This window comes from Penicillium psychrosexuale (assembly GCF_028828465.1).
Source record: "Penicillium psychrosexuale strain IBT 29551 chromosome Unknown utg000001l, whole genome shotgun sequence".
Classification (NCBI taxonomy): domain Eukaryota; kingdom Fungi; phylum Ascomycota; class Eurotiomycetes; order Eurotiales; family Aspergillaceae; genus Penicillium; species Penicillium psychrosexuale.
Genome location: NW_026643186.1, coordinates 54,598 through 75,657, shown reverse-complemented (window position 1 = coordinate 75,657; position 21,060 = coordinate 54,598). Strand labels below are relative to the sequence as shown.

The following is a 21,060-nucleotide window of genomic DNA, read 5'->3' as shown; positions in this document are numbered from 1 at the left end:
GCATCATGTATTAGGTCCGGGACCCGGCGCATTGGATATACCTTTTGTTCAATCAAGATCAAAGTGTTTCAAAAAAATTAAAAAAATTAGGACAAAGAGTACAAAGAAATTTGATGTAAGATTGTACTAAATCAAAGATATTCAATTTATCCCAAGTCCTAGGTTTAATAACTGTTCTTGTCTATATAACCAAAATGAGAGTATAAAACCAATCGCATCACTCCCCGGCCAAATTACCGTTCGCTAAAATCAATGGATCCAAGTGCTCGACAATTTAAGAATAGCCCGTACCATTCTATGCCCGATAAATCTTGATCACCTTCTTGACCTCTTTGCGGCACATCGGACATAGGCTCACGAGGTTCGCACAAGCCACACAGGAACAAAGGTGTCCACACTCGGCGAAGACTGCATCCATTTCCTCGGTGTAACAGATTTGGCACAAATCCAACTCTTCGTCGGCCACTTCCCAGTAGCTGATGCCCTTGCCGTGGCGTTTGCCATCCTTGAAGCCGCCGACATACTTGTTGCCTGTCGTCTTCTCAACGTAAGTACCTTGCCCATGGCATACATCTTCGACCCAATCACCATCGTACGAATCGCCGGTGGGGTAAGTTAGCTTGCCTTGGCCGTGGCGTCGGCCGAGAACGAAGTCGCCTTCGTATATCATGCCTGTGTTGGAGATGTGCTTGCCTCTACCATGGTGATAACCTTTGAGGAAATGACCACTATAGTAGTCATTTGCGAAGGTGGCTTCGATAGTCTTAGTGCCGGTGAAACCTTGGATTGGATGACCGCGAGAATGGGCCCACAGGTACTGAACAAGACGGTCAGGACTGGTGAACAATCCCGATGAAGCTAGTTGAGTACGCCTTTGTTTGTGTTAGGACCAAAGAGCTAACCAGATATATGTGTACTTACTTCTCCTTATTTAACTTATCCCCGACGATGAAACATACCCCGTGCGGAGCTACTACATCATCGAAGCTGTCGGCAGGTGACACCGTGGTGACGGCAGCACCATCGAATCGTTTCCACACGAGGAAGTCTTGGCGAATAGGGCGTTGTAAGTGGCGTCGGATGGATGCTTTGACGTTGGCATCAAGCCTGGAGAAGAATGACCCCACGGTACGAAGCACTTGATTGTCGGCGTCGAATATTTGAATGAAGTAGTATGTATGGCCAACGGGTAACTTGACCTCAGATCGGGTCTGTGTTAGAGCTGCCACTTCTGGTGCAGAAGACTGAACTTCGGGAGGTGAAATAGTAGCGGAGCTTGTGGCATCTGTTAACGGAGTTACCGTAACAGCAGCCGTGGCTTGTTGATCATGGGCAGCGACAGCAGCTAGGACCACTTCTTGTTCTGCTCTTTCAGTGGCAAAGGAGTCGTTCTCTAGAGACAGTGTGGCTAATGGAGGCAGTGATCCATCATCGATGATAGAGTTCACGGTACCTGACGCAGCAGAACCCTCATGGGGAGTATTCCCAGATGAGCTAGCCACGGCATCTCCTTCGGCCACAGGTGACAAATTTTCAGAAGCTTCGTGTATCGAATTCTCGATGACTCGGTCATTCGGCTTATCCCCCGAAGAGATAACCGCAGGGGGGTCTGGGATGGCGAAGAATTGAGCGTCCTCTGTTGGAAATTAGCGGGGTGATGGTTAAAAATAAAGGTGAATGCAATAACGTACCCTCCGAGATGATTTCCATCCAAAATCGTATGGTGCTCAATGAAGAATCTAGAGGAGCATTCAAATCCGTAGTGCGATCAAATGCTAGCGAGGATCCAGATTGAGCAAAGGAGTTACCAATCTGCCAGAAACGAACCCGCTCGGGACCAATGGGTTCAGAGCCTGAGGACTTCCATATAGCAATTCTTTTTCGTAGTTCTACCAAGCGTGATGAGCGTGGCAAAGTCATGTACATGACACTGTTTGCCGCTTTGGTCTGTGCCATGAGATCGTAGGAATCAAACAAGCTGGTCAGCTGGTCATATTGGGGAAGCGCATAAACCTCAACTTGAACATCATCCGCAGACTTGTCACCAGTGTGGTACACTCCCGTTTCATAGTATTGTTTCAAGGTCTCAGAAACTTCCCAAGGCCCTTGGGGACCAGGCAAAAGCTCCGATACCATATCGCTGCGAATGTACATTGCGACGACAGGTACGTCAGGGCCCTTCTTGTAAATCACAGCCTGGGAAGGATCAAGACCAAGGTGTGGACCCATGGCTGTTTTCTGAGTCAGGCACTCCACGCGGTTGTCACTGCCATCGTCAAAAGCCAGCCATGTGGTACCCGGACCGGCTGGGCGAAGGATGCTAAAGAACTTGCCTGAGGTCCGGCGGCCACGATGAACAACATAGCCATAAATGACATACTTGCTACACTGGCCATCAATCACCCACGGAGCCAGGTCCAGCTCCTCGTCTAACTCCACTTTGTCATACCGCAGCTGCCAACGTTTGGTCTTGTCTAGACTATGGCGGCCAAACTCAACATGAAGAAATGATGGAAGCGACCAACGACCGGGCTTAGCACTCAAGTATCCCCTAACGGCTTCGGAAGTAGACTTGGCTTGATCAATTGGCATGTAAAGACGCGAGTTGAAACCAGTCGGCAGCATGTTTACAGTGACTTCGCCATCAGAAGATGGAGCATGTACAACCGGACTGTCGAAGATATGAGCGAGTTGTTTGCTGGCCTCCGTTCCCTTCAGCTCTAGCTCCAAGTTGCGACGCAGGCGCTCCCAAAATTCGGACACATCGCTCGAAAATTCGTGCAGATTGCGCAAAGTGCTAGTCACGCCGTCCGTATCGACATAGCTCCGAGGGTGTGTCTGGCGGCGAAGCTGCCACATCAGCCTTTGAAGGGCCTCGCATAGAGGCTTCGGTCTAGCATCAGCATTGGTAAGATGTTCAAGTACGTCAATATTTTGAATGATCTTGCAAAATGGAGCAATGTGCAACCACGAAGCAAGCCCGGCTACCTCTGGGCTATGATTGATGATTGAGTCACCCAGAGGGCGGTAACCGGTCAAGGCCATGCTATCCCAAGTTGGCTCGGAATCACTTGGATGCCACCAGAGGGACTTGGTGGGGTCGTTTATTACACGAATATACGCGTCAAATGAGAGAGTATCGTCGTTCAGGAGGGCACGATGTTGACCTCGCCGGCGTGAATGAATTTGGTCCCATGGGCCGTGGAAATATGTCCAACCCCAATCCAAGTTGTGGGTGTTGAATTGATGACAAGAAGACTGCATCCACCCAGTGCGTGGCTCTTGTGGGTTGTATACAATGACACCGACCTGTGCGGGGACACGCCAAGGGTCCGAGGTTCCATGATCAGATGGGGGAGTGTTCCTGGCCGCAGGATATTGAGACTTGTAGTTTTCCAACCACGCTGCCGCATCGTCCGTGGCTGAAGTCTTTAATTGAATCTCGGGTGTACTATCATCTAGTGAGGAATCGGCTGCTCCTTGACGGACCGTAAATTCCATCTCAGGAAGCTTGCCCTCTGCGGCGGGCATGGTGGTAGAGCATTCGAGATATACACTCAATGCATTGACATTGTTCCCCCGAGGATAGAACTTGATTCGCCACCAATAACCCCCAACGAATGCTGGTGGAGAGCGAATTACTTTGTCACGATTGGGGTCTTCCGGGGTGCCTCGAACACCCTTGAGGGTCCATGTGAGACGGGCCTTTTCGGTGGGAATGTATTCTGGATCTCCCAAATCACGAAAAAAGTTGGTTTCCCAATATTTGTCTGTCAAGGGGTTAGCAAATACTGGATGCTTCGTGATCTTGCTTCTAAGGTTGACACCTACGATCACTGGCACTGTAATCCGAATCACCGCCTTCGATCTCTTTCATCTCGTCCTCGTCTGGGACCGTTGTGTCCTCCTCATACTCTGCCCAATATGCATGCTCCAGCTCTTGCGAGGGCAGGATTGGCGCGGGCTGAGGAGCTGAACGTGATGACCCGGGGGATCGGTTTGAGTCTGTATTCGGCGTTCTCACCACTCTGGGTAAGGGGTCCATGGCCTTCAATGAGGAAATACCCAATAGTTCCAATAGCTTCCGACGTGTTTCAATGAATATATAAGAGCGCAGGTATACTCCTGTATAACGATTGATAAGGGCTTATCGGATAAGAAGAAGGTTGCGGAGATGTCCACGGGTGGATAGAAGGGAGAGGAACGAGCGAAAACGAATGAACAAATTCTAGAATAGGGGGGAAGAAGAAGAGAAAGAAAAAAAGTGGAAGGAAGAAAAGGAAAAAGAAAGAAGATAAGAAAAAGAAACGAAAAAAAAAAACACGAGTCCGGGGGAAGTTGCCGAGTGGAGTCTTTTTGTATAAGACTGGATTGCCTAGGCTCACGGATGAAGATTTACATGTAGATAGGGTGCATAGATGCCCGTTGATATCAGCTGATATATACACCTACCGAGTAGATATAGTCTAACTTCAACCTTAGACAACTTGTCTATTATACAGCGTACCTAAGCCTAGCGGTGTGCCAATCCGATCCCCACTCAGGGGAGAATATCCTTATATGCCGAGTTTTGGAAGATTCGGTGGCGACTTGGCTTATCAAATTTCCCTTTCGCCACTGGGCCTTGCAATCCCTGGGTTATCTGAGCCACGCCACCTCGGAAAACTATTCACTTTTCAGGCACATCAGGCATATAAGTCATGTTGGGCCGATCAACGTACCTGTACTTGTACAATGAGCGGGGGCCAACCGTACCAATTGAAACGATCGCGTGATCAAAAGACCCTCGATTGACACAAAACGGACCACTTTTCGACGGTGAGTGACAACTGATTGATTGGCTCTTGGAAAAAGAACCATTTCTAGACCGCGGGTTCCCGCATTGCTTGGCAATAAGTCTTGTCGTACTGAGACTCGACGAGGGGTAAAAGTAAAATCAATTTTGTGTCGATTCAGCACGGGCAAATGAAGCAGCTACAATCATAGGGAATACCGCCGTGGCCTCAGCATAGACCTACAGATAATATGGAAGTCAGCTTGGCACCAAAAGAGATAGAACAAATAGATCAACCCACCTTGACAGACCTGGCATCCGTCTTGATCTTGCCCCAGCTCACCGCTTCATCCGGCCGCGCACCTGCATCGCTGCCATCGAACTCCTGCGCGGTATTTACATACACTGCGTGCTCGGCCCCGTTGCGCATCAGGCATGCATTGGCGATGTGGTGCTTGACCAACCCACCGCCCAAGATGATCATGCCGGCGCGTGTCGCTCGAACAGCCATGGTGTTGATACGGCGCACATCGTCTACAATATCCACCCGGAGTCGTTGTGGGGAAGACTTGAAGGTGTGAAAGTAAAGCATATCACCCAGAGATCCATCCGTCAGGGCCGGACAGAACACGGGAATTCCATTCCGGGCCGCCCAGTACAGAACTGAATCCTCGTGGTCGATCTCACGACCCAGTCGTTCGGTAATGCGGCTTGGCGTCCAGTGAAGCTCGTCTTCCTCGTCTCCAGTCTCCCGAGCCTTGATCTTTGCAGCCTCCTGTTCCTCCAACATCTTGTCCAAAATAGGTACCACCCAGTCCTCGAAAGCACAGTAGTTATTGTTGGGCACGAGGAGGTTGCCAATGCGGTTGAGGCCCTTGGCACGAAGGCCAGCACCGGGAGTCGAGAACGATCCAAGATATGTGGGGGCCAAGCATTTGATCAAATCCTCCTCCACACCCCCCGCAGTGGTCACAATGGCAGAGACATGGTTATGCTTCACTAAATAACGTAGGGTGTCTCGAAGACCGGACGAAATCAAGTTCGATGTATAGCCGAGGAAGATGGTGGTTTTGTTTCCCGTTTCGGGATCACGGAAGGCGCGCTGAGAAAGGGACCATCAGACTACTCTAATGATTTAAAAGATTCAAAGATTGCAATTAAGTTCATACCATTTCATTGATGATTTGAGCCGCCTCGGCCACCGCACTGCCCTGGAAACCGGTATGGGCCAGGCTGTCCACCATTTCTGCGACAGTGATATCCCTTCCTTGGAACTTATCAAAATCTACCCCGCTCACTATGTGAGATCCCTCTGGGACCGGTTGCGAGCTCTTGAGGACGGAGTCGGTCACCGAAGAGGGAACTATTGAAGGCTGCTGGACGCTCATATTTGCGATGGGATTGGAAGGAACGGGAAAGAAAAGAAAAGAGAAATTGACGTGAAAGGCGTTAAATCCGCTCAAAGTGGGTTATCAAGATGAGGAGTCAAAACAAAAAAGGAAGATCAGTTCGGAGTAGAAGGAGAGGGGCAGGTGATCTTTTTTTTCCGGCGGGGAACTTGCATCAGTCTAGGCCTGGATGCCTGGATGCCTTGGGGCCTCGATTCCTCAGGCATGTATCCATAATTAGTACCATTCTAGAATTGGAGACTTCAACCCTGGAGATAGGTTAGAATGAATAAAGAATCTCCTATAATATTGGCTTCATACTCTTCCAAGTGTCTCATTTCTACAAATCTTATCTCTTTCGACACTATACTGCTACATTCATACATGTATGTTGTGCTCTTAGACGCAACATTCAATGCAAATAGAGTTTAGGAGGCACATCCCCACCACACTAGCATCTAACCGGGTTAGTGCCGAGCCCCTTGAAGTCTCACGAACTCATATTCCAAACATATTCCAAACATATTCTTCCTCGACCTGCCTTCCTTTAATCCTCCCACATACTCCACAGAGTATACATTACTCTTTGATTGCATAACATCCGGCGCAAGGAGCTCGCATGATTTCGCCGATCTTGTAACGTGCTAGTGTTTCCTGTTTCAACGTTAAATCCCTTCGCTCGACGAATCTGTCAATCTGTCAAGTTGGACGCTTCATTTGCTCAATTCTCAAGACTCCAATCTAGCAATCGTGAAAGGAAAAGGAACAGTACGTGACATTGGATCTTTCCCTCCCAACTTGAAAAAAGACAACGCCTTACCCGATCGGGTATCCGTGCGCTTCAATTCTTCATATGGTCCGTGCATTCATCGTCACGTGCAGACCCTCCCGAGTGTCCGTTCTCCATCTTTGGGTATGTGATGGATTCCGCATTCCTACCGCCTTGGGCTGATTTGCACTGTACATTGAACGCGCTGGAGCGCTAACCAGTCTATAGCTTCATGATAGCATGACGCGATAATGTCCTCCCGATTTCCCCCATCGTCCGGGTTCAATCCCCGTGACCGTTCTCCGCAGCGATTTGGAGACCGTCGCCCGCCGGCTGGTCCTCGTGGTCCTGACGACGGGCCTGCACCATTTGGTAGAGATCCACCCCGTGGTCCTCGGGCTCTTGTTGATTCCCCTCGTGGTGGCCATTTTGGTGGTCGTGGTAGGGGTTATGGCCGTGGTGACTTTCGTGACCGTGACCGTGACCCACGAGACCGCGACCGAGATCGCGACTTTCGAGATAACCGCGATGGCCCGCCGTTTCGCCGAGATATGGACCGGGACTGGGTTCGCCGTGACCGCGATTTCGATCCCCGGGACAATCGGATTGGCTTTGGCCGAGGCCGCTCAAGATCACCGACGCGCGACTTTCGAGACATAAGGGAACCCCCGGGCCGCGATTTTGATCTGGTTCGGATACGACGCAACTCCAGGGACAGTATCATATCTGCATCTTCGGGGGGCCCAGAAGGTCCCCCTCCTAATATTGGCCATATGCACCGGGGAGGCATGCGAGGGCGTGGTCGCGGCGATTGGGAAGGAGGCCGAGGTCGTGGTCGTCCACCCTTCCTTGATGATCGTGATCTTTTCCGTCGCCGTAGTCGATCCCGTGAACCATGGCGTGGACGTGATCGGATGGTGGATCGCGATAGAGATCGAGACATGGAACGGGATCGTGCATTAGACCGCGATCGGGTAATGGACCGAGATCGGGACCGAGACCTTCCACGTCCGAGAGAGCGAGATCGAGAATTAGATCGCGATTTGGACCGTCGAGATCGCTTTGACCGTCGCGAAGATTGGGACAACCGACGACCTGATCGCGAGGACCGTGATCGCCCAGTGGACTTTTGGAAACGGGACCGTCCCCCAAGTCGTGCAGATAGTCGCGCAGCCAGCGGCTCAACTACATCCTCACATCCTCCTACAGCACCCGGCCCTGGACCTGGACCAGCCCTAGCAGATCGTCTGCCCGAGCATCCACAAGTGGATCATAGCCGGAAACCTTCGACCATTCTCAGCACTACGGCTCTGGAACCTACGCGAGATTCTGAGGGAAATGACCCTATCGCTGTTCGCACTAGTGGTACTCGACTAGATGCTGTTCGCCCTGATGTTATTCGCCCTGATGTTGTTCGACCTGATGCTGTTCGCCCTCATCCTCGGCCGGATGCTCCTCGATCGGATGCTGTTCGCTCTGACGGTATGAAAAACCCTGGACCAATCATTCGGAACTCACCACCCCCAGCCGCCCCCCAGGTGCCGGCCTTTGGCTCGGTGACTTCCCCAATCACGAATGCTTCCTCAAATAAAGTTTTTTCAGACCAACGCACGGCACCCAATTCTACTTTGCCCACAGAGAGAGACCGCTATGAAGTACCGCAAAGACAACCGGCCCAACCCCCTACAGGGCCCAAGGCAGAAAGGATCGAGAGCATACAGCCTCTTGAACCTCGCAGCCGCCCTGAAGGACCCCGTGAGACTGGCAAGCACCAAGTTGTGCCCCCTCGCCTCTCTAAACCGTCTATCAATTTCCCTGATGTATCACCACCCACCGCTCCAGCTGCCATGACTCGGCCAGATCCGGGGGTAGGGCCTAACGAAGGATTTGGGGCCGGAAGGTCGAACTCACTTACCTCTTCCCCCACTTTTGCACGAATTCCACCGCCTGCCCCACGCGCATTATCCCGTGAACCCTCTATGTCCCCTCGAATGCAATCGTCTGGCATTCCAACCGGCCCTCGAGCATTTCAATGGAAGGCTCCCTCCCCGCGTGGCCGTAAAGGCAGCAAACAGTGGGTGCGACCGGGCTACGGCCGAATACCCTCTATTCCTAATGCACTGCCGAAGCAAGAGCCTGTTGAAGAGAGCGAAGGTGTTTCCCCTGCCAGTGAAGCCACACGGCCTCTATTAGCACCTGAGATAGACGACCCCGAGAGTGGCGAGATTCTTCCCCATGAACCTGCGAGAGAACCCTCGCCTGTTTCCCCGTCATTGAACCTCCCACCCCGGCGTAGTTTATCGGCTGTTGACATTCAAACAAGTGATGCAAATGAACCTTCTGAGAAGAGCGGCACTGATAAACCCGCCTTGATCCCAGACTTTGAAGGTTCAAGTGATGAGGAAGATGGGGAGAACATTGTTTTCACCCAGGAATATCTTGATGACAGGAAGCGGATATTTGAAAAGGATATGGAGTCACTGCGAGCAGAATTGCCTCCATCACCTTTGGAAGATTCGGCCATTGTGGCTCTTTTGTTAAAAATCCAGCTACTTGGCATGGTAGCCAACGAAAAGACAGTTGAAAATCCCCCCGAACCACTCGCCGAACCACCCACCGAACGAGTATTAGAACAACCAGTGGATCCTGTGCCTTCAGTAGAGGATGAAGAGCCAGCCGACCATTCAACCACTGAGCGAGTGGTCTCTTTTCCCTCCACACTACCCGAGCGCGAACCAGAGCCAATTACTGAAACTATCATCCCCCCCATGGTGCCACCTGATGAGGTTACTATCGAGAGTCTTCCATTCTTGCACTCAGGCCCTCCAATACCTATTTCAGATATGGATGTATACCATGAGAACATTGCGATCCAAAATCGTCTCAGAGACACGTTCAGCACAGAACTTTCGAAGGTGCAAGCGAGAACTTTCAGAAAAAATGCACTCCTCAGGGACGAGTATGTGTCTCACTACAAGCTCTGGCGAATGGCTATTTGGGAGCTCGATCGTATGAAGGAGAAGAAGTCCGTGACTCCTGGTCCAGCCTTCTCCCCAATATCCACGGTTCCAACTACCCCGGCGCCCATGCCGGAAGGCCGTGAAGGCCGTCGTTACAAAGGAAATAGCGAGCTTGATTTTCTCAATGCTTTGAAGGCCTCCGAAATCTCCGCCCAAGAAGAGCTTGAACGTCGACGAATCAAGATGGCCACTGCTCGGCCCGATCTGGGCCGTGAAGCGATCATTCCGAATATGCTCGAACCGCGGGAGGTAAAGGCCCGCATCTACAAAGATGTGAACAACAACATTGAGTGTAATATGGCTCTGGATGTTTTCGGTTTCGTGCCGCCTCCTAATGATTTCACCCCGGAGGAGCATATAATCTTTACGGACGCCTTCATGGCTCATCCAAAACAGTGGGGCAAGATTGCCGAATCTTTGCCCGGTCGAAATTTCCAGCAGTGTATTGTACACTATTATCTCACCAAGGAAGAGATTAAGTACAAGGCCAAGCTCAGCAAACGCTGGAATAAGCGGAGCAAGGGGACTCGAAAGGGTCCACGACCGAAGTCAAATGCCCTCACCGCAGACATGGGGGTGGTGAAACCTGATCATGTTGGTGAGGAGGAGCCACCCGCTGTCACAGACACCGGTCGTCCACGACGTGCGGCCGCGCCCACCTTTGGCGATTCCACCGAGGTAGAGAGCACGCCGATTGGCCGTCGGGGCCAGCTTGGCAAGGACGGCGAACCAGTGGATAGACCTTCGACTCGGCGTGGCGGACGGGGCGGAGGTACTCGCGGTGCACGGCGCGTGAAGACCACTACTCAACCAGATCCGAAGGCCCATGTGGTAATGCCACAGGGCAATCTGCCCCCGATTGTACCGCCAGCACCACTTCATCCTGGAAGCGAAATGGATTTGGCCTCGGATCACATATTGGAAGGATATGAAGCCCGCGAACGAGAGCGTTCCGAAAAAGAATCCATACCGCCAATTCCTCGAGGCAGGGTGGGACGCGGGCGAGCGAAGGAAGGAGTTTATGTCTTCGAGTCTACTGAAGTTGAACCGTTTCTGGGAACTAAACAGCTTGAGACGGGATATGGATCCTTGCAACCAACGAGTTACTGGTCTGTACCGGAGCAGCGCGATTTCCCAGCGTTGCTGGGACATTTTGGTCGTGATTTCGAGGGTATTTCGGGTTGGATGAAGACCAAGACAACGGTGATGGTATGTATTGGGTACCGAGTCCCAATTTTTGTTTTTCTTCTTTCCCCTAATGTCTTATGTTTGTGTTTGTCGACTAGCCGGCTAATGTGCATGACGCAGGTGAAAAATTTCTATCAACGCCGCCTGGACTCGGGCCAGAAAGACTTTGAGTTGATTCTAACGGACGCCGAGGAGAAGAAGGCTCGCGGTGAGGCCACAGGGCCGCTTCCTGTCCCAAGTGTTGCGCCAAAGCGACGATACGAGGCAACTCCGTCTTCTATTATCCCTCGTCCACTTGCCCCTCATGGGGATCCTATGGCCGAGGTCGATGAAATACGATTCCCTAAAGGCAAGCCTGTTGGCCTCTCACCGCAACCCATGTCGCTGCATGGACGACCTCTGTCCGACAAGGACCGGAATGTCGGTCGCTACCAGCCACTGGCACAAGCTTCCGCTGCTTCACCTGTGCCGTCTACCGCAACTCTAATTGAAGAGTCGACTCGGGCAATTCGCGCGCAAGGAGGTCCATCTCACCGCGTTCAGGGCCCACGCCTTGGATATTTCACAGAGGATAGACGAGACTCTTCGGGATTGCCCCATGGCGCGTCTCGTGCGCAAGAACTAGCGATTTCCTCGCGCCATCCTGACTCCATGCCGACGGATATGGCAAGAATGGAACCCTTGTCCACACAGGGCTATATGCCCGCGCAGCAGCCAACTTCTCACCTTTCATCAACCCACTCACGTCACGCCAGCTTAACACAAACCCCCGGCTCGCCATCCCTGCAGCTTAGACCCGAACTCGATATCTCGTCTGTTCACCGCGATCCTTTTGCCCAAAGACCTTACTACTCGCTTGCAGGTCAGCCCATGGGTCTACCACAGTCGCCTCGTCCTGGGTTGTCGCCAGTGAAGGATGTCCCTCGCCCGAGTGCGACTCCCGCTCCCGACGCAACTCGTCAGGTGCCTGCAAAGCGGTCTAACATCATGAGCATTCTCAACGATGAGCCCGAAGAGCCCCAGCCGCGCAAACGATTTGCCAGTGAGCAGGCTCCATCTGTCCCTGGCGCAACCTCAGGCATAAACCCAAGGCCCATATACCAGGCTAGCGGACCCCCTCGCCATGAAGACACTATTATGTCAGGCATGTCGCAAAAGCCTTCTGGTTACGCCCAGCAAAGCCAATATCAGCCGTCATCTCGCGGCTACTCAGAGTACTCTGGCTATGGTCCCCCTCATGGTGGCTCGGGCACATCAAATAATGACTGGATGGCACGGTTTGATCCACGGGCGCAACAGACTCCGCCACAGCCTCAAGCTCCATCACTGCCACCACAGCAGCAGCAAAGCGGCCGTCAGGGTTCGTATTCATCTTACGCGGCAAATCCAGGCCAATCCTCCTTGACGAATCTTTCCGCGCCATCCCCAGCGCCGACTCCGCCGCCAATAAATGCCTCTCAACGATCGGCTTATCCCAACGTTTTCTCCCAAGGCTCCTCTGCTCAACCACCCATGGCCTCTGGCCCCCGAGATATGGCCTCGCAACCGGGTTCCTATCGACAAGGGTCACCTGGCCCGCGTTCCGGTATGGTGTATGGCTCGCGACAAGATCCACCAACGCCAGCGCAGTCTTCGGCTAGCCTGTATGGTATGCATCCGCGGCAGTCAGCAACGCCAAATCCAGTACAGCCACACAGTTATCAACAACATGTGCAAACAATGGTCAGTGGATCGCATCAGCCGCAATCCCACCGCTCAACACCTGTCAACTTACCAGGTGCTTCTTCGCAGTACGGGCACAACACCCCTCCTCCCCAGTCCCAGGCTGGCCGGTCAATGGCATCGCTGGCGAGCCTCGGTCGCTCATACACCCCTCCATCGGCTCTACATTCCTCGATGAGCGGGGGCACTATGGGCAGCTATGCCCCCCCCTCAGTCATCTGCGCCTGGATCGATACCGCCACTCCACCAACGACCTCCAGGATCGCTTGGTGACCCTGTATCCACCCCAACACATCACCGTGTCTACAGCCATGGGTCGGCTCAAGGCGCACTACCGCCGCCTTCTCAACCTCCTCGCTAGGGTCCTTTATTCGATTGATTTGAATGAACTTCATGTGGAGTGCAAGACCGTGACGGGTTCGGTTGTACATTAATTTGTTGTGTTTGTGTCTCTTTCTCTTGTTTAGCGTCCTGGCATCTTTGCCAGCGAGGATATTCATTTGATTATGGTTTATATGTATAACTAGATGAATGATTTTATGTGTCAAACCTTGATGTAATGAATTTGTACAACCTTGTAGGACTAACTTAATATCTACATTAGAGTGAAAACTATGCCCTCGTCAAGACATGTGTTACCGGTCCATCTGGTTCATATGGCTGGGCAGGTTCCATTCATCATAGTCCAAATGCACAAAGGCACGGTCGACAGTAGGCACACTCTCGATGATATACTGCAAACTCTCACCAACGTCATGACTATCCCGCAAGCTGATCTTTTCATCCACAACAAGGTCAACTTCAACGTTCAGCTTATCACTCGCGTAGTAGGCTTTCAAGTCCTGAATTTTATGAATCACCCGGGAGAACCGCATGGTCATATACAGCAAAACGCTATGATCGTCGGGAGAGGCAGCCGCACCCGTCAAGCGCTGAATGTATTCCGCAGCGGTCTGACCCCAGTTCCACATGATGTAGAAGGAGAGGAATAGACCACCCAAGGGATCTAAGTACCAGAGATTTGCAGCAGTACCAACTACGATCGGTGGCTGTTAGTTGGTACTCTATGTAGGGAACAGGAATAAGACTTACCCAGTGGGAAGATGATGCTGAACGTGTTAAAGACAACGTCAGTCATGGCATCCTGGGCCAGGACCTGGACGCTTGGGCTAGGAATCAATCGGCACCAGATCCAGCAGAGGAGCTTAACCAAAACTGTACCGCCCATCAGCGCGATTGATGGGATGGATAGCTTAACAACCGTGCGGTCGTCCCCAATCAATTGTTTGATAGAAGACAGCGCTACTTGGAAAAAGGAAGTCACCATGATCACCGAGAAGATCAACACACTGACAGGCTCTAACCGGCGTCGGCTGATGGGATACCGGTTGCGATCCTGTCGGCGGATCATAATGGTGGTCACCCAGACAATCACTGTGCTAAGAAAGTCCAAAACTCCATCCACTAGACCTGCGAGCATAGACAAGGAGTTAGTCATTGCCATGATAGCGATCTTTGAGGCTAGGAGAGCAACGTTGGCGGCAAAATTGAGGCGAATGGCCAGGTTGATGACGCGCTCCTCGTCATCTAGGGACATTCCGCCATGCGATTCGAGGTCAGGGAATGGCTCCAATGGGCTGTCTTCTGCGTCGGAAGAATGAACCAAGGGTGTCGTCTCATCGGGAATCCGATAAAGATTATGCGGGGTGCGTTTGACCCTTCCGATCTTGGGATTGGGTTCTGGTGCCTCGGCCTGGTTATCCTCTAGCGCAGACGGCTGAAGAATTCTGTTTCCCGAAGAATGGTGATTGCATCCATTGTAGTCCTCGATCAGGTTATGGGGTAGCGAAGAATCCAGTAGTCGGTCAATATAGAGATATTGGGAGATCAGTCCATTGTTTCGTTCATGGTATTTCCGACTATTCCGGGAGTCAGTGCCTAGTTTACTGATGTGAGGGGCAAACCGACATTTCCTTTGGAAGATTCTTTAATGACTCGGGTGATTTGTAGTAGCGTTTCCTGCGGCGCCGGTTAGGACCGTAATTGCATCAGGAAGGAGAGAGATAGTACCACTCATATCGAGGATTACTGTGTCCAATCAACAACGATCCGCGTCTGAGAATAAGTCGCCTTTCAGGTGTATCGTCATCGAGATCGTTCAAGGCAAGGCTCGATGTACGAGAAGGGAAAAGGTTCAATATGTGTTGGCCTCTGGTGGAAAGAATTTCACGCTCCGGTTCTAGGCTTGGACGTCGGGGACGTAGAACGGGCGAAGGCGATGATGGAGGGGAGAAAATCGGAAGAAATGTTTGGGAAGACATCAATTGGTCCACCACGGTGAAGAAGTGAAGCTAGTAGGAGCTCTTTTTTTGTGCAAGGTAGGACGCGTAACTAGTTGGTTAGTTGTGGTCACATGACTTCTGCCTTGGTGATTAGGTGTCGAGGTCAAATATAAACATCAGCATAGTATAATTGCATCGGTTGTATTCAATGGTAGAAAATATGACACGATGCACGATGTATATCTGTATACAATGTATGTTGGTCGCATATACTCCGTACTAAGGCTCAAGTTGGACTTGCCTAAAGTGGAATAGTGGCTGAATGCTTCGGGACGTCGAGGCCATACGTTCTTCTTCTCTTCTTCTCATCTTCTCATCTTCTCATCCTCTTTGTTCTATAAGGTTCGGAATAGCTTCAGTATTCCATGGATATTTCATGGAACCTAACAGTATCAACCATATTGCCTTCATCTCAGGTCCGATCGACACTGGACCTGACAAATCCTACTTTCACACTCACTACTTATCCCAAATCAACCACGCGGTCAACTGCAATCACCTCTTTGTTATTGGTCCCATCCCAAGTGGTGTGGATGCAGATGCACTCGCATACCTCTTGGCATACCCTATCTCGCCTAGCCGAGTGACCATCTTTGTGACTCAAGCCGAGAATGGGATGTGGGGGGCGCATTTCCGCTCTTTCGGAGTCAATGTGCGGGTAGTGGAAGGCCACACGAGTCATGATCGAGATGCGGCTTTAACAAGTGCCAGCACGTACGATATTCTACGGGTGCGCACAAAGAAGGAGGCGAAGGCCTTTTATGGCCACATGTGGCGTGACGGGCATGTCACGAATACAGAGCGCAATTGGAAGCGACGTCGAGGAATCGCGGAGCATGAGATTGTAGGAGAGGAGACGATCAATCGTTCAATGGGGTATGACATGGGACCAGCCCTAAGCACCGGCAGGCGTCTATTAGCACGAGTCAGCAAATCTTGCAAAAAGCCTAACAGTTGAGCCACAAAATAGCCATAGAGAAGAGAGAGCATAAGAGAATATATAAAGATCAATACAAAGAATGGGGTTCCCATCATTAGCGGAAATTGGAAGTCTCGTTGTTCCGCGGGGAAATCATCGAGGCGAGTGCGGAATGAGTATTCCGTCTATGCCGCGCAGTGGAGACATCCTCCCCGGACTGATGCGTTGTTGGTTGACCTATAAGAAACGGCTTTTACTGATCCGGTGGCTTATGACTGGCTAATGAACGGCCATGTTACCCCAGCTCTTGTTTCCCCGAGTTCTCGAAACTCGGAAATATGCCGTAGCCGAGCCAAAGAAGAACCCTGAGATGGAGGGGGGCTATAAGAGATGCATGCGTCTCCCACTGGTCATGAAAATCTGCAATTTCTTGTCAAACTTCCTCTATCATGGCGATCCAAACACTTGCAGTCGCCGTTATCACGGTGGTGTATTTCATCATTCGCTATTTTAACCGCACCGATATCCCTAAGATCAAAGGCCTCCCGGAGATCCCTGGCGTACCCATCTTCGGAAACCTCCTGCAACTAGGAGATCAGCATGCAACAGTCACGGGGAAATGGGCAAAGAAGTTTGGACCGGTTTTCCAAGTGCGCATGGGAAACAAGGTAAGTGCTTCGCTTTCACATCGGAGGTGACGAGGGAGTTTGCAATCTAATGTCCAATTAGCGCATCGTGTTCGCCAACAGCTTTGAATCCGTCCGTCAATTGTGGATTAAGGACTCGTCCGCTCTGATCTCCCGCCCGACTTTCCACACTTTCCACAGCGTTGTCTCCAGCTCACAGGGGTTCACCATCGGAACATCGCCGTGGGATGATTCCTGCAAGAAACGCCGTAAGGCAGCCGCCACTGCGCTGAACCGACCGGCCGTGCAATCCTACATGCCTATCATCGATCTCGAATCCAATTCCAGCATCAAAGAACTTTACCGGGACAGCCAGAATGGCAAACGTGATGTGAATCCCACTGCATACTTCCAGCGATTTGCCCTCAACACCAGTTTGACTTTGAACTATGGCTTCCGCATTGAGGGGAATGTGGATGATACGCTGCTGCACGAAATTGTGAACGTGGAGCGTGGCGTGTCTAACTTCCGCAGCACTTCAAATAACTGGCAGGATTACATTCCCCTGTTGCGAATCTTCCCCAAGATGAACAAAGAGGCCGCAGACTTCCGGGGTCGCCGCGATAAATATCTGACCTACTTACTCGATATCCTCAAGGATCGGATCGCCAAGGGTACCGACAAGCCTTGCATCACTGGTAATATCTTGAAGGACCCCGAAGCTAAGCTGAATGATGGTAAGTTATAAAAAAACCCCGTGTTTGTTGAACTGAGTACTCATATTTTGTCTAGCCGAGGTGAAATCGATCTGCCTGACTATGGTGTCGGCTGGTCTTGACACTGTTCCGGGTAATTTGATTATGGGAATTGCCTACCTGGCATCTGAAGACGGTCAAAGAATTCAGAAGAAGGCCTATGATGCGATCATGGAGGTCTACCCGGATGGGGATGCTTGGGAGAAATGCTTGGTAGAGGAGAAGGTCCCCTATGTAACTGCACTGGTCAAGGAGATCTTGCGATTCTGGACAGTCATTCCTATTTGTCTGCCACGCGAGAGCACCAAGGATATCCAGTGGAATGGAGCCACAATCCCTGCTGGCACGACTTTCTTCATGGTAAGCCGCCCCTTGCCTCTGTCCTATTCGGGCAACTTGCTAACAGAGCCTTTAGAATGCTTGGGCTGCCGATTACGACGAAGATCACTTCAAGGATGCCGATAAATTCATCCCGGAGCGTTATTTGGAGGTCAACGAGGGCGCAGGTACTCCACACTACGCATATGGAGCTGGTTCACGGATGTGTGCAGGCTCACATCTCGCTAATCGCGAACTGTTTACTGCTTTTATCCGCCTCATCACTGCTTTCCACATGCACACGGCAAAAGATGCAGCCGATCGACCAATCCTTAATGCAATTGAGTGTAATTCGATTGCGACAGCCTTGACAACCGAGCCAAAGCCATTCAAGGTCGGATTTAGTGCACGCGACCCTAAGAAGCTTGAGCAGTGGATCGCCGAGAGCGATGAACGCACCAAGGATCTGTAAGAGGACCATATGTTGGTTTCCTTTTTAAAAAGAATTCTGTTCAATGTGGTTTCCTCTATTTTTCGGAGGCCATTTATGTATCTACAGTATGTGAAATGAAAGACAAGGAAGTATAGATATAGACCCGTGTTGGACCTATAGAATCAACTTTGGCCTCTCTGCAGGCCTTTAGGAACCTGAATGTAGATTAGTTATCTGGTAATTCTGAGCCCCAATTCCTAAATGGCACATTTTCCCAGTCTATACCAGTCTGTCTCATTTGATAATTCCCCCGGGGTTCCAAGGTTTGTGGCGGTTTCCCCGGCAGAATCTCCCCGCATTTTCTCTCCGCACTTTTCTTCCTCTTCACCCTATTCCATTGAGTTGACATCTGATCGCTTTAAATTGTCTTCAATTGCATCGCCTTGGATGATGAATACCCCGCATGTTTACCCTGCCCCCGAGAGCTGGGATAACCCACATTCGGTCGATGATACGAACGATGATCGCCCGCGGAAACGCCGCAAATACATCGCCAAAGCCTGGTCAGTTTGGAAGGGTTCTCATTCGAGCTGGAGTCCTAACGAGATCGTGAAGTAATGGATGTAAACGTCGCAAAATCAAGTGCAATGGCCAGTCACCCTGCCAGCGTTGCGGACGCCAGCATATTGAGTGTATTTACGTTGAGAACCCTCGAGACAGTCCCGCCGAACAAGAGTAATGCCCACCCCAGCTCGGGGCGTTTGAAACACCACTAATTATGCTTTCAAAGCAACTTCAAGCTGCTTTTCGATCAAATGAGGGCCACGCAGGACCAGATCTCCCAGTTGTCTGCCAGTATTCGGTCAATAGCCGGCAGCGAACATTCTCCTGGGGGTATTTCCGCTACCGGCACCTATGGGCAGCTCCATACTCAGCGTCCACTTAGACGCCTGTCAACAGCTAGAGAGACATCATTTCAAGGCCCGACGACATCGGCCTTTAGTTTTGACCTTGCGAAATCTAGCCTGCAGCAGCGCGGGATTGTGGAACGTGCCGAGGCTGGCGACGAGGGCGATATGACTCAAGAACCTTCGCCGCTGGCGTCGCCATCGGCACCAAATAAGGAACTTGAAACACAACAGGCCCTCGATCCACTTTGTGTTCTTCCCAAAGCCGAGGCACTTCGCCTTTGCCAAGTCTATGAGGAGGAAATGGGCATCATGTACCCGGTCCTGGAGCTTTCGGAGCTTTTGGACCAGGTTAATCTTCTCTACGGGCCGAGGGACCGCGCACTTGGACCGACCGCCCAGCCCGATGGACGGAATGGACTGTTTCGCGAAGACGTCCATATCCTACGTGTAGTTTTTGCGTGTGCGTTGACCGCTGAAGCCAGTGGTCGGAGTGAACAGGCTATTGCTCTTTTTGACAGTGTACGAGAAGTTCAGGACAATTGTGTCTGGGGTCCGCCCGAAATCAAGAACATCATATTTCTGACTCTCGTGGTTCGTCATACCCAATCAATCATGAATGCGACATGCTAATTGCAACAATAGTCAATGTTCTATTTTCAAATAGATGAGGAAATTTTGGCGTGGCGCACTGTTGGTATTGTTGAGCGCATGTGTCTCGAAAAAGGTCTTCATCGGCGGGAAACTCTAAATCAACCGGCAATCATGGCTGTTGGGAAGGATCGCGTTTTGCGACTCTTCTGGTCTGTATATATTTTGGATATGCGTTGGAGCTTCGGGACTGGAATGCCATTTGCTCTGGAAGATACAGATATTGACCCTTGGCTACCAGAGCCGGCCGAGAAAACGCCCTATCTGCGCGTGATGATCCGGTACAGCCGGATCGCAGCGAAGGTATGGAAGTTTATATCAGCATTCAACAACACGAACGAAATCAAAAAGGAAGAGATGAACTATTTGGATTGGCAGGTGTTGCGTTGGGTGCATGCCATTCCAGACTCGTTGCGGCTCGAACATCCGAGTTCTGCGGAGTCTGAGACTGCTACCGAAGGCTCACGGAGCCTGCGCAGACTGCGTGCTCTCCTTTATCTTCGTGCTAATCAGCTACGCATGCTCATTCACCGTCCCGTCCTTCATACTTCAGCGCATGTTATGCGGTATCCAGGCGAATCAGAAACCGTGGTGAAAATCGCCAAAGATACAATTCGCTTCATTACCCGCTTGAACGATACATCGGACATCTACCATTTACAGCAGGTGGCTTTTAATTGGTTCCTCGTCTCAGCACTTGCAGCGTTATTCCTGGCAGTAGCCCAGGCTCCAACGCAATTCAGTGGATCATGTAAGGAGGAGTTTTACTGGGCATTGGAGCTGGTCAAAGGAGTTTCAGCCCAGTCTTATATCTCTCGCCGACTATGGAGGTCTATTCGAAGCCTCCGTAAGCTTGGTCCTCAATTGGGTCTGGGGCTTCAGAAAAAGCGCCTGAATATCGAAGCGGGAGTCGAAAGTGACCATTCAAATGTCCACGGTTCCCCCGCATTACCCCCTTCTGCCAGTAGCCAGAGTCAGACACCGCAAGACGGGGAACAGATGACACAGGAGTTGATGGAGTGGTTTGAAGCCGTGGGGAATCTGGAGGACCAAATCATGGGCATGGGGACGGGCCCTATGCCAAATGGAGGACCTTACCAGCAAATGTCCGACGGGGGGTTTGTGTTTGATTACGGCGAAGAATTGTCAAGTGTGATGAGAGATTTCTTCTGATTATGTACAACATGTGTCGATGTGAAGTCTTAGACATGCGAATTTGAAAAAAAAAGAAAAGGGTGGGGGAGGTT

At 51.2% G+C, this 21,060-nt stretch overlaps 5 protein-coding genes across 5 annotated transcripts; 2 read left to right on the top strand and 3 right to left on the bottom strand.

Moving 5' to 3' along the window:
• Positions 1–295: 295 nt before the first annotated feature.
• On the bottom strand, positions 296–4,045 carry N7518_000020 (putative MATH and UCH domain protein; the record flags this gene model as incomplete). Its single annotated transcript, XM_057180948.1, has 4 exons — positions 296–872; positions 922–1,636; positions 1,692–3,770; positions 3,832–4,045. The coding sequence occupies 4 exons, from the start codon at positions 4,043–4,045 to the stop codon at positions 296–298; spliced, it is 3,585 nt and encodes a 1,194-aa protein (XP_057046298.1).
• An 891-nt stretch (positions 4,046–4,936) lies between these two features.
• N7518_000019 (deoxyhypusine synthase) lies at positions 4,937–6,162 on the bottom strand (the record flags this gene model as incomplete). Its single annotated transcript, XM_057180947.1, has 3 exons — positions 4,937–5,014; positions 5,076–5,876; positions 5,944–6,162. The coding sequence occupies 3 exons, from the start codon at positions 6,160–6,162 to the stop codon at positions 4,937–4,939; spliced, it is 1,098 nt and encodes a 365-aa protein (XP_057046297.1).
• A 1,020-nt stretch (positions 6,163–7,182) lies between these two features.
• Positions 7,183–13,134, top strand: N7518_000018 (MYB DNA-binding domain protein; the record flags this gene model as incomplete). Its single annotated transcript, XM_057180946.1, has 1 exon — positions 7,183–13,134. One exon carries the CDS (start codon positions 7,183–7,185, stop codon positions 13,132–13,134), a length of 5,952 nt encoding a protein of 1,983 aa, XP_057046296.1.
• A 362-nt stretch (positions 13,135–13,496) lies between these two features.
• Positions 13,497–15,794, bottom strand: N7518_000017 (cation diffusion facilitator family transporter; the record flags this gene model as incomplete). The annotated part of the gene is made up of 3 exons (XM_057180945.1): positions 13,497–13,897; positions 13,954–14,780; positions 15,757–15,794. The coding sequence occupies 3 exons, from the start codon at positions 15,792–15,794 to the stop codon at positions 13,497–13,499; spliced, it is 1,266 nt and encodes a 421-aa protein (XP_057046295.1).
• A 777-nt stretch (positions 15,795–16,571) lies between these two features.
• On the top strand, positions 16,572–20,986 carry N7518_000016 (transcriptional regulator family TF; the record flags this gene model as incomplete). Its single annotated transcript, XM_057180944.1, has 7 exons — positions 16,572–16,790; positions 16,852–17,485; positions 17,541–17,863; positions 17,919–18,289; positions 18,533–18,817; positions 19,045–19,756; positions 19,808–20,986. The coding sequence occupies 7 exons, from the start codon at positions 16,572–16,574 to the stop codon at positions 20,984–20,986; spliced, it is 3,723 nt and encodes a 1,240-aa protein (XP_057046294.1).
• Positions 20,987–21,060: the final 74 nt, after the last annotated feature.